The sequence below is a fragment of the Salmo trutta genome, chromosome 27 (assembly GCF_901001165.1).
Source record: "Salmo trutta chromosome 27, fSalTru1.1, whole genome shotgun sequence".
Taxonomy (NCBI): domain Eukaryota; kingdom Metazoa; phylum Chordata; class Actinopteri; order Salmoniformes; family Salmonidae; genus Salmo; species Salmo trutta.
Window position 1 is genome coordinate 45,212,195 of NC_042983.1, and position 13,585 is coordinate 45,225,779.

Here is a 13,585-nt window from a genome sequence, read left to right on the forward strand (position 1 = left end):
CCAGCATGTCCCTGGATAGACCCACACGTTGAGTCCAGCATGTCCCTGGATAGACCCACACGATGAGTCCAGCATGTCCCTGTATAGACCCACACGATGAGTCCAGCATGTCCCTGGATAGACCTACACGGTGAGTCCAGCATGTCCCTGGATAGACCCACACGATGAATCCAGCATGTCCCTGGATAGACCCACACGATGAGTCCAGCATGTCCCTGGATAGACCCACACGATGAGTCCAGCATGTCCCAGGATAGACCCACACGATGAGTCCAGCATGTCCCTGTATTGATCAAGTCATTGTTTAGTATCATTGATTCACTGCAGCGATGCTCATCTTCTTACAGGAAGCCCGTGATGAAGTAAATGTTATTAATTTGGCTGCTGAATAATTACTATCTGACAGTCAGTAGCATTGACCCTTATAATCACAGTCTTTTTGCTGGATCTGCCGACTGCAGCTGCACCGCCTGCATTAAGAATCACTGCATTGACTCTTACCACACTGTAACGGCCGTCGTTGAAGAGAGAAGGGGACCAAGGCGCAGCGGGTTTGCGTGCTCATCATTATTATTTTATTTAATTAAAATGACCACGAAAACAAGAAACAAAGACCGACAGTTTCACAGGCTAGAAATAACAGCAGTGCAAAATACAACTACCCACCTACATACACATAAACCCCCAAACCATATAAAACAAATACCCCCCTGCCACGTCCTGACCAAACTACAATAACAAAATACCCCTAATACTGGTCAGGACGTCACACACCAGGCAGTTAAAGCGTTTCAATAATCAGAGGTACTTGTAGGTTTTCCCCTGAGCACATCATTTGTTATTGTGTATAAACGCTTCTTTTTCCTCTGTTGATTTCTCTATAGGTTTGCTTTAAGTCAACTTGAATAATGTGAATAGTCATCACCTTCGCTGTAACATATGTATAGCAAACCTGTTAATAAAAATGAGCTCGGTACAATGTTTTGTCTGATTATAAATCCAGTTGTTTGTTACTGTGAAACCATAGAACGTCTGTCAATGGGTTCGAACTCCGTCTAGTCAGTCATGGAACTGTCAACTTGACATTTCGTTCAATACCACATCGATACGCCCTAAAACTATCATCCTAAACCATGTCTCCTCCCTAAACCTCCTCTATTCTCTAGGAAGACTTCCTGTCTCTCTCTGTCCCAGAAGTCCAGTTTGGTATTACCCGACTATATATGAAACGGCAGATTAAACTTTCCTCCATTTCGTCTTTACCTCCACTGTGCTGTGGTCCCCCCGCTGCACCCCGCTGTGCTCCAGCCTGAAAGTGCATTTGGGGCCCAGCTTCTCTGTCCCTCTCCTTCCTTGCGGTGTGGCCTTGAGGCCTGGGGTCGTGGCCCCTGCGGTGTCCCCTGCCGTCGTTGATAACGAGCTGCGAAAGGAAACGACAGCGGTTCTCAGCACATCTCAGAGAAACACTGAGATGTGTGTTTGGTGTGTGTTTTCGCTGACACGGCTGTTACGGATACAGGTATCCTGTGTGTGTATCCTGTATGTGTGTTTTCGCTGACACGGATTTTACATAAGCAGCTAAAGATTTGACAGAAGCAGATCATCTTTGCAGCAATCAGAAGTAGGATTATTTATTATAGAAGTGGTATAGATTAAGGAACACCTAACTTTATAAGTCTCACACTACTCCTTTCAACAAAAGCAGCAATTCCACATTCCAAGGGTGCATCATGAGGTTGGAGTAAGATCTCTCACATACAAAGGCCCAACTAGCACAGTAGTTTCCATATTATTATTATTACAATCATCAGACAGTAGTTTCCATGTTATTATTATTGTTATTATTATTATTATTATCAGACAGTAGTTTTCATATTATTATTATTATTATTATTATTATTATTATTATTATTATTATCAGACAGTAGTTTTCATATTATTATTATTATTATTATTATTATTATTATTATTATTATTATCAGACAGTAGTTTTCATATTATTATTATTATTATTATTATTATTATCAGACAGTAGTTTTCATGTTATTATTATTATTATTATTATTATTAGACTGAGGTACTGGAGACTGAGATACAGGACAAGGAAGTCCTTGAGACTGAGATACAGTACCACAGACAGTAGTTTCCATATTATTATTATTATTATTATTATTATTATTAAACAGTAGTTGCCATATTATTATTATTATTTAACTATTATTATTATTATTATTATTATTGTTATTGTTATTAGACAGTAGTTGCCATATTATTCTTGTTATTATTATTATTATTGTTATTGTTATTAGACAGTAGTTGCCATATTATTCTTGTTACTATTATTGTTATTATTATTGTTATTATTATTATTATTATTATTATTGTTATTAGACAGTAGTTGCCATATTATTGTTGTTACTACGTATTGTTGGTTTATTTAGTTGTTTTCATTTGGACACTGTTGAAAACAAGAGGGTAAATCTCAAGAGAATTCATCTTGCAAAATGTTGAATACATTTAGACTGACAGATCTGTATGTTCTCGCCACTACTCTATTTGGAGTAAATACATTAGCTGACATGTCCATCTGGTTACTGTGTTATTACAGGGACCTTTTATCCTCAATAAAACAGACAGACAGTAAATAGCTTTGTGCCTGACACTGTACCTTAGTCTCCAGTACCTCAGTCTCCAGTATCTCAGTTTCCTGTACCTCAGTCTCCAGTACCTCAGTCTCTAGTAACCCAGTTTCCTGTACCTCAGTCTCCAGTCCCCTAGTTTCCTGTACCTCAGTCTCCAGTATCTCAGTTTCCTGTACCTCAGTCTCCAGTACCTCAGTCTCCTGTACCTCAGTCTCCAGTACCTCAGTTTCCTGTACCTCAGTTTCCTGTACCTCAGTCTCCAGTACCTCAGTCTCCTGTATACCTCAGTCTCCAGTACCTCAGTTTCCTGTACCTCAGTTTCCTGTACCTCAGTTTCCTGTACCTCAGTCTCCAGTACCACAGTCTCCTGTACCTCAGTCTCCAGTACCTCAGTCTCCAGTACCTCAGTCTCCAGTACTCAGTCTCCAGGTCTCAGTTTCCTGTACCTCAGTCTCCAGTAACTCAGTCTCCAGTACCTCAGTCTCCAGTACCTCAGTCTCCTGTACCTCAGTCTCCTGTACCTCAGTCTCCAGTACTTCCGTCTCCAGTACCTCAGTCTCCAGTACCTCAGTCTCCAGTATCTCAGTTTCCTGTACCTCAGTCTCCAGTATCTCAGTCTCCAGTATCTCAGTCTCCAGTACCTCAGTCTCCAGTACCTTAGTCTCCAGTATGTCAGTCTCCAGTACCTCAGTTTCCTGTACCTCAGTCTCCAGTACCTCAGTCTCTAGTAACCCAGTTTCCTGTACCTCAGTCTCCAGTCCCCTAGTTTCCTGTACCTCAGTCTCCAGTATCTCAGTTTCCTGTACCTCAGTCTCCAGTACCTCAGTCTCCTGTACCTCAGTCTCCAGTACCTCAGTTTCCTGTACCTCAGTTTCCTGTACCTCAGTCTCCAGTACCTCAGTCTCCTGTATACCTCAGTCTCCAGTACCTCAGTTTCCTGTACCTCAGTTTCCTGTACCTCAGTCTCCAGTACCTCAGTTTCCTGTACCTCAGTTTCCTGTACCTCAGTCTCCAGTACCTCAGTCTCCAGTACCTCAGTCTCCAGTACCTCAGTCTCCTCTACCTCAGTCTCCAGTACCTCAGTTTCCTGTACCTCAGTCTCCAGTACCACAGTCTCCTGTACCTCAGTCTCCAGTACCTCAGTCTCCAGTACCTCAGTCTCCAGTACCTCAGTCTCCTGTACCTCAGTCTCCAGGACCTCCTTGTCCTGTATCTCAGTCTCCTGTACCTCAGTCTCCAGTACCTCAGTCTCCAGTACCTCAGTCTCCAGTACCTCAGTTTCCTGTACCTCAGTCTCCAGTACCTCAGTCTCCAGTACCTCAGTCTCCTGTACCTCAGTCTCCTGTACCTCGGTCTCCAGGACCTCAGTCTCCAGTACCTCAGTCTCCAGTACCTCAGTCTCCTGTACCTCAGTCTCCAGGAGCTCAATCTCCAGGACCTCAGTCTCCAGTACCTCAGTCTCCAGTACCTCAGTCTCCAGTACCTCAGTCTCCTGTACCTCCGTCTCCTGTACCTCAGTCTCCAGTACCTCAGTTTCCAGTACCTCAGTTTCCAGTACCTCAGTTTCCTGTACCTCAGTCTCCTGTACCTCAGTCTCCTGTACCTCAGTCTCCAGTACCTCAGTCGCCTGTACCTCAGTCTCCAGTACCTCAGTTTCCTGTACCTCAGTTTCCTCTACCTTGTGTCTTGTCCAAGGAGTAATGGAGCCCTTTTGAGCACTCTCATCAAAAGCAGCCACATCAGTGTTGGTGTTACTGTCTTTTGTGTACTGATAAATATCCTGTGTGATGGACTGTCTGTCTCCTCTAGGTGCTGCAGTGGGTATTAATTGATTAGCACCCCAGAAACCACCATCAACACTTTCTGTTGAATAAAGTCAGTCAACTTTTGTCAAAGCTAGAGTAATTATCTGGACAAAAAGAAAAGAGAGCAAAGCTTTAAAGAATGGTTCCAAGCTTCCATCGCTTCAACTCTAAATATCCTGCTGGAAACTCTAGGTGTTGGTGGTACTCTAACTTGTGTTATTTCCCTTCCTTAAGTTTCTTTCCTTCCTCGAAGCCTTCTTTATTTATAGTCAAGACAACAACTTTTGTTCTATTCTAGTTCTATTTACAGCTGATCGTACCCTGGGGAACAAAGACATCTTGGTTCTTTGGGAGCTTGTTCGTCGAGACAGACAGAGAGACCGAGACAAAGAGAGAAACGGAGACAGAGAGAGACAGAGAGATAGAGACAGAGACACAGAGAGACAAACAGAAAGAGAGACATAGACACAGACAGGCATAGTTTCCTACCTCTGATGACAATAAAGTACTATTGTAATATATTCTAGTTTTATACTGTATGCACCCTCGTAAATCAAAAGCCGCTGAATGCCCTGACTGTAAATGGCTCTGGATAAGAGCGTCTGCTTAATGACTAAAATTTACAAAACCACTGAAGTGCCACTCCAATTTAAACAGTTGTTTAAGAGATGGGATGTCCACAGTTGTTCTTCTGCTAACTGCATTACATTGATCCTTCATGTTAAAAGAGCAAGTCAATGAAGAGGAGAAAATCCAGTCCCATTACTGGCCTGCTGCTAAGTGTGAACTGAACGCATCAGCGATGTGGATTACTCTGCTCTACTAGGCCCTGATTCCCTTCAGCGATGTGGATTACTCTGCTCTACTAGGCCCTGATTCCCTTCAGCGATGTGGATTATTCTGCTCTACTAGGCCCTGATTCCCTTCAGCGATGTGGATTACTCTGCTCTACTAGGCCCTGATTCCCTTCAGCGATGTGGATTACTCTGCTCTACTAGGCCCTGATTCCCTTCAGCGATGTGGATTATTCTGCTCTACTAGGCCCTGATTCCCTTCAGCGATGTGGATTACTCTGCTCTACTAGGCCCTGATTCCCTTCAGCGATGTGGATTACTCTGCTCTACCAGGCCCTGATTCCCTTCAGCGATGTGGATTATTCTGCTCTACTAGGCCCTGATTCCCTTCAGCGATGTGGATTACTCTGCTCTACTAGGCCCTGATTCATTTTCCAAGCTCCAATTACACACGGCGATCTTTTTGTAAGTGAGCGATTAACCAGAGGACTGGCTTGCCGTCGTTAGACACAGGAGTTTTAATACGAGATGTTTTGTCCTCCGCCCGCCATTCCTGTCGACGTGATCCATGAGCTGATCAGACCCTCTCTGCTGACAAAAGACTGTCCTCCTTCTCTTCTCTTGTATTCTCTCTTTCAGGGAATCGGAGAGACGAATACATCACAATGGGTATTGGAAGCACATAAATCAGTTTTTTAAGAGGCCTGTCTTGGTTGGGTCAGATTTGACCAAACAAAGACTTTCTGGACCAGGACTTTTATTTATTGCCCTGACTCTCGTTGGGTTGGCCATTGTGCATCGGGATAAATAATAGTTTTATAGATCAAGTTAGGTTTGTATGAGGAGGGCGTAGGACAGGATTAGAGTATGTAAGAGGAGGGCGTAGGACAGGAGTAGAGTATGTATGAGGAGGGCGTAGGACAGGATTAGAGTATGTATGAGGAGGGCGTAGGACAGGATTAGAGTATGTATGAGGAGGGCGTAGGACAGGAATAGAGTATGTATGAGGAGGGCGTAGGACAGGATTAGAGTATGTATGAGGAGGGCGTAGGACAGGATTAGAGTATGTAAGAGGAGGACGTAGGACAGGAGTAGAGTATGTATGAGGAGGGCGTAGGACAGGAATAGAGTATGTATGAGGAGGGCGTAGGACAGGAACAGAGTATGCATTAGGAGAGAGCTGAACAGGAATAGAGTATATATGAGGAGGGCGTAGGACAGGAATAGAGTATATATGAGGAGGGCACAGGACAGGAGTAGAGTATGTATGAGGAGGGCGTAGGACAGGAATAGAGTTTGTATGAGGAGGGCGTAGGACAGAAGGTCTTCTATGTTCATCTCTTTTCTTTCTGTTGTAGTAACACACTGTACTGTTTTACCTGCACTCTCACTGACCGTAACACCTCTCACTGTAGCAACACCACGCTTAATGTTACACTGCAGTCAATCAAATCTTAATTATGAGACGTCCGTTAACCTTTGAGAAGTTGCTGTACTTATTTAGAATCCCCCCACTCCTCCTGAGACCCCTTTCAGCAGACAGCCAGGACGCCACCAGACAGCCAGGACGCCACCAGACAGCCAGAGCGCGATGGGACGGACAGAGCGCGATGGGACGGACAGAGCGCGATAGGACAGAGCGCGATGGGACAAGGATCTCCCTGCCGGCCCAAACCCTCCCTTAAACTGGACGACGCTGGGCCAATTGTGCGCAGCTCCATGGGTCTCCCGATCGCAGCCGGCTGCGTCAGAGCCTGGACTCGAACCAGGATCTCTAGTGGCACAGCTAGCACTGACATGCAGTGCCTTATACCACTGAGCCACTCGGGAGGCCCCCTTTCCTACCATGTTAATTCTCCTAACCTGCCACGTTAATGATCATATCCTGCCATGTTAATGATCCTATCCTGCCATGTTAATGATCCTATCCTGCCATGTTAATTCTCCTAACCTGCCATGTTAATGATCCTATCCTGCCATGTTAATGATCCTATCCTGCCATGTTAATGATCCTATCCTGCCATGTTAATGATCCTAACCTGCCATGTTAATTCTCCTAACCTGCCATGTTAATGATCCTATCCTGCCATGTTAATGATCCTATCCTGCCATGTTAATGATCCTATCCTGCCATGTTAATGATCCTATCCTGCCATGTTAATTCTCCTAACCTGCCATGTTGATTCTCCTAACCTGCCATGTTAATGATCCTAACCTGCCATGTTAATTCTCCTAACCTGCCATGTTAATGATCCTAACCTGCCATGTTAATTCTCCTAACCTGCCATGTTAATTCTCCTAACCTGCCATGTTAATTCTCCTAACCTGCCATGTTAATTCTCCTAACCTGCCATGTTATTGATCCTATCCTGCCATGTTGATTCTCCTAACCTGCCATGTTGATTCTCCTAACCTGCCATGTTGATTCTCCTAACTTGCCATGTTGATTCTCCTAACCTGCCATGTTAATTCTCCTAACCTGCCATGTTAATTCTCCTAACCTGCCATGTTGATTCTCCTAACCTGCCATGTTGATTCTCCTAACCTGCCATGTTGATTATCCTAACCTGCCATGTTGATTCTCCTAACCTGCTATGTTAATTCTCCTAACCTGCTATGTTGATTCTCCTAACCTGCCATGTTGATTCTCCATGTTGATTCTCCATGTTGATTCTCCTAACCTGCCATGTTGATTCTCCATGTTGATTCTCCTAACCTGCTATGTTGATTCTCCATTACATTTACATTTTAGTCATTTAGCAGACGCTCTTATCCAGAGCGACTTACAGTAGTGAATACATACATTTCATACATTTCATTTCATGCATTTAAAAAAAAAAAACACACCATGCTGGCTTTGCAAACACTGTGCTCTACCAACTGAACCACAGGGAAGCTGCATGTTGATTCTCCTAACCTGCCATGTTGATTCTCCATGTTGATTCTCCTAACCTGCCATGTTGATTCTCCATGATGATTCTCCATGTTGATTCTCCATGTTGATTCTCCTAACCTGCCATGTAGATTCTCCATGTTGATTCTCCTAACCTGCTATGAAAAAAGTAACTTCTGGTCATAGCTATACTCACATAGTAGAGAAAGCGAGACACCCCAGTCCCTTATTTTTTCTGATGGGTCGGGGGCCACTCTGGTCTATTTATTGCTCACGCCTTGCGGCGGGGCTGCCCCAGGGCGAGATCTCACTGGCAAATGTTTTCTATTTGGGGGCCCGAGCTGGTGGGGCAAACGGGATGCGACAACAAGTAGACCAGAGCCAGTTGTTCCCCTCTCTGGCGTTAGCATTCCAGATGTTATGGAGAAAACCGTGGGAAAAGCTCGTTAGAGAGGAAATGACGTACTTACACAGACAGGAACCTTGACTCTTTTATTTTTTTTTCTCAACGGTAAACGACCTGAGTAAACTATCTTATTTATCCACCATCTTTGGTTCTCGCTCTAGTCAGAAGCCTGTGCAGCGCAAGTGAAAAATTAAAACTACTTCAAAATACAAGCACTGGATTATTTCCTGACCCCCCCTAATAGCTGGATCAAAATGTAAACCGTGAACTAGAGTTCTGATTTGTGTTCTTAACTATACAATATTGAGCATATGAGTGGACTTTCATTACAATTACTTCACAGGAATCTGGTAAAATTATATTTATAGTGTAGCTAGCCACTGAATAGCTCTGAATTCACTGTCAGCATACAGTCAATGCTATGATAACCACATTTGTAGCTAACTAGTGCTCTCAAATCATTTCCTGATGTCGACAGCAGATGGGAGTTGAATTAAATAACATGGTTAACTTAACTAGCTAACATACAATTTTTGAGAAAACAAGTTTATATTAAGTGGCTAGCTATCTAAATTTAGCAACATTTGGTGGTCAATGAGACTGAGAGCTTGGCCCAGCGGCGTCTGGGTTTAGGGGAGGGTTTGGGCCGGCAGGGATGTCCTTGTCCCATCGCGCACTAGCGACTCCTGTGGCGGTCTGGGCGCAGTGCAGGCTGACACGGTTGCCAGGTGTAATATTGGCATATTGGTAATTCATTAGAAAAATGTATGGAATTGTTACTCTAAAACTGGCTTGCTAGCTAACAAACATACAGTGTAGATAAATTCTTCAAATGCATTATTTTACACAATATCTTATCACAGCCTTTGCATGATTGACCAACTCCCTGACCAAAATGTCTGACCTCTATCCCTTCATAAGGTGCATCCCAGATCTAGTATTATAATTCCTAATTATATGGCCACGTCTCTCTTTAGTGTTGTATCAAAAATACAAAATGTAGTCTGACGTTGTTGTTTATAGAAAGTTTAAAAAAAAAAATTTAAACGTTGCCTGTCACATATAACCATGTTTTAAAGCTATACAGTGTGTTTACATTTACTTTGTTTATAAACAATTGCGTAAAACAATCTTATATTTTGGGTTTTCAGGCATTTAAAAGTTATATTCTTGTATCATGAAGTCCAAAAATAGGATGTAGCAAACACAGATTGCCTCTTTAATAAAAATACTGTATCAAAAGTTTTTCAAAAAGTAATTAGGTCTTGTTAAACCAGCTGTCAGCTGTTTGACTGACCTTATAAGCCACAGCTAGCGAGGAAACCCTCTCTGTCGATGGGACTGAAGTTAATAGCATTGATTTGTGGATATTGTGTTTTGTCTCGACAGGGACTCCAGTGAATCGTATTCCTATCATGGCCAAGCAGGTGTTGGATCTGTACACGCTCTACAAGCTGGTCACAGAAAAAGGCGGTTTAGTGGAAGTCATCAATAAGAAAATATGGCGAGAGATCACCAAAGGCCTCAACCTCCCTACTTCCATTACAAGTGCAGCATTCACCCTGCGAACACAGTGAGTGAAGCTCTGTACGGGTCCACCTTACATTAACACAGTGAGTGAAGCTCTGTATGGGTACACCTTACATTAACACAGTGAGTGAAGCTCTGTACGGGTACACCTTACATTAACACAGTGAGTGAAGCTCTGTACGGGTACACCTTACATTAACACAGTGAGTGAAGCTCTGTATGGGTACACCTTACATTAACACAATGAGTGAAGCTCTGTACGGGTACACCTTACATTAACACAGTGAGTGTAGCTCTGTATGGGTACACCTTACATTAACACAGTGAGTGAAGCTCTGTACGGGTACACCTTACATTAACACAGTGAGTGAAGCTCTGTACGGGTTCACCTTACATTAACACAGCGAGTGACATTGCTGGTGATAACTGGAGATGACCTGCTCTTGATAACTGGAGATGACCTGCTCTTGATAACTGGAGATGACCTGCTGTTGATAACTGGAGATGACCTGCTGTTGATAACTGGAGATGACCTGCTGTTGATAACTGGAGATAACCTGCTGTTGATAACTGGAGATGACCTGCATCTTGATAACTGGAGATGACCTGCTGTTGATAACTGGAGATGACCTGCTGTTGATAACTGGAGATAACCTGCTGTCGATAACTGGAGATAACCTGCTGTTGATAACTGGAGATGACCTGCTGTTGATAACTGGAGTTGACCTGCATCTTGATAACTGGTGATGACCTGCTGTTGATAACTGTTGATAAATATGTGAGTGTTAAATATGTGAGTGTTAAATATGTGAGTGTTAAATATGAGTGTTAGATATGTGAGTGTTAGATATGTGAGTGTTAAATATGTGAGTGTTAAATATGTGAGTGTAAGATATATTAGTGTTAAATATGTGAGTGTTAGATATGTGAGTGTTAAATATGTGAGTGTTAAATATGTGAGTGGTAAATATGTGAGTGTTAGATATGTGAGTGTTAAATATGTGAGTGTTAGATTCAAAGGATTCAAAGCTGATTCCCAGATTGAAAGCCGTCTCTTGTGTATGGTACTTAAGCAGGTTAAGGAAATGAAACCTTTTTTCCCCGTGACACTACATTTGATTCAGAATAATATGGCAGCATAATATTCTGTAAATAATGTTATATAAGTGTAAACGGCTCTCGTTGGTGCTAGGAAGAGTAGACCAAAGCGCAGCGTGGAAAGTGTTCATGATTCTTTTATTCACAAAACACTTAAAACAAAATACCAAAAGGCGAAAACGAAAGCGCACATTTCTGTCAGGCACGGACACTAAACAGAAAACAAGATCCCCACAAAAACCCAAAAGGAAAATGACAACTTTATATATGATCTCCAATCAGAGACAACGATAGACAGCTGCCTCTGATTGGGATACCACACTCGGCCAAACACAAAGAAATAGAAAACATAGACTTTTCCCCCACCCGAGTCACACCCTGACCTAACCAAACATAGAGAATAATAAGGATCTCTACGTTCAGGGCGTGACAATAAGTTATCTAACACCCACCCGGCCTGCTGTTCTTCTCATAAATACAGATTGAATCACCACTGCTGTACAGCGCTGCCATTAGGATTTAGCAGAGTATTGATAGGCACAATAACATGTATTTTCTGCTCTGACGGTGTAAGCGTTACTGCCATTAAAGCCATTCTAACCTGCATGAAGGATGGTAATGATGGGGTTGGAATAGAGTGGGATTCACTCTGTCTAGTCCTGATCACAGGAGAGAGGAGAACAGCGGAGAGGTAACACAGCAACCCTTCACTCTGCCTAGTCCTGATCACAGTCACCATCTGTAATAAATGACTTAACAGTCACCATCTGTATTAAATGACATAATGTAACCTTGTTTAACAGTCACCATCTGTAATAAATGACTTAATGTAACCTTGTTTAACAGTCACCATCTGTAATAAATGACATAATGTAACCTTGTTTAACAGTCACCATCTGTAATAAATGACATAATGTAACCTTGTTTAACAGTCACCATCTGTAATAAATGACATAATGTAACCTTGTTTAACAGTCACCATCTGTAATACATGACATAATGTAACCTTGTTTAACAGTCACAATCTGTAATAAATGACATAATGTAACCTTGTTTAACAGTCACCATCTGTAATAAATGACATAATGTAACCTTGTTTAACAGTCACCATCTGTAATAAATGACATAATGTAACCTTGTTTAACAGTCACCATCATACTGTTCCTGTTCCCCTACAGGTATATGAAGTACCTCTACCCTTACGAATGTGAAAAGAGGGGTCTGAGCTCCCCCGGAGAGCTCCAGGCAGCTATCGACAGTAACCGCCGCGAGGGGCGTCGTCAGAGCTACGAGTCGGCCATCTTTAACTACTCTCCAGTCGGGAGCCCCTCCATCCTCACCTCCAACAAGATGAGCATGTCTCACCTGGCCATGTCCACCTACAACGGAGTACACCTGACCCAGGGACACAGGGTCAAGAAAGGTGAGACACAGAGTACTTTACTTCCTGCTTCCTGTCGTGTGACAAGAAGAGCCTGCTATGCTGCTGCGGTAGAGGTAAAGGTAGCTGTAAAGATCCATCAATAAAATTATATGTAGTTGATTGGTATGGATGTGGTTGGTTCACTCCAGGCTCAATTAGCAGCAATTTTAAATACAGAGAATGAAATACAGTGAGGGAAAAAAAGTATTTGCTCCCCTGCTGATTTTGTACGTTTGCCCACTGACAAAGAAATGATCAGTCTATAATTTTAATGGTAGGTTTATTTGAACAGTGAGAGACAGATAAACAACAGAAATATCCAGAAAAACGCATGTCAGAAATGTTATAAATTGATTTGCATTTTAATGAGGGAAATAAGTATTTGACCCCCTCTCAATCAGAAACATTTCTGGCTCCCAGGTGTCTTTTATACAGGTAACGAGCTGAGATTAGGAGCACACTCTTAAAGGGAGTGCTCCTAACCGCAGCTTGTTACCTGTATAAAAGACACCTGTCCACAGAAGCAATCAATCAATCAGATTCCAAACTCTCCACCATGGCCAAGACCAAAGAGCTCTCCAAGGATGTCAGGGAAAAGATTGTGGACCTACACAAGGCTGGAATGGGCTACAAGACCATCGCCAAGCAGCTTGGTGAGAAGGTGACAACAGTTGGTGCGATTATTCGCAAATGGAAGAAACACAAAAGAACTGTCAATCTCCCTCGGCCTGGAGCTCCATGCAAGATCTCACCTCGTGGAGTTAAAATGATCATGAGAATGGTGAGGAATCAGCCCAGAACTACACGGGAGGATCTTGTCAATGATCTCAAGGCAGCTGGGACCATAGTCACCAAGAAAACAATTGGTAACACACTACGCCGTGAAGGACTGAAATCCTGCAGCACCCGCAAGGTCCCCTTACTCAAGAAAGCACATATACATGCCCGTCTGAAGTTTTCCAATGAACATCTGAATGATTCAGAGGACAACTGG

The 13,585-nt window shown here is 42.9% G+C and overlaps 1 protein-coding gene across 3 annotated transcripts in view; it reads left to right on the forward strand.

Annotated features, from left to right (window-relative positions):
- LOC115165060 (AT-rich interactive domain-containing protein 3A) overlaps positions 1 to 13,585 on the forward strand; it is a 172,736-nt gene that overhangs the window by 133,265 nt on the left and 25,886 nt on the right. For all 3 annotated transcript variants that reach the window (XM_029718093.1, XM_029718094.1, XM_029718095.1), the window contains 2 exons: positions 9,930 to 10,113; positions 12,347 to 12,591. In XM_029718093.1, coding sequence (XP_029573953.1) covers positions 9,930 to 10,113; positions 12,347 to 12,591 — 429 coding nt within the window. The remainder of the gene's footprint in view (positions 1 to 9,929; positions 10,114 to 12,346; positions 12,592 to 13,585) is intronic.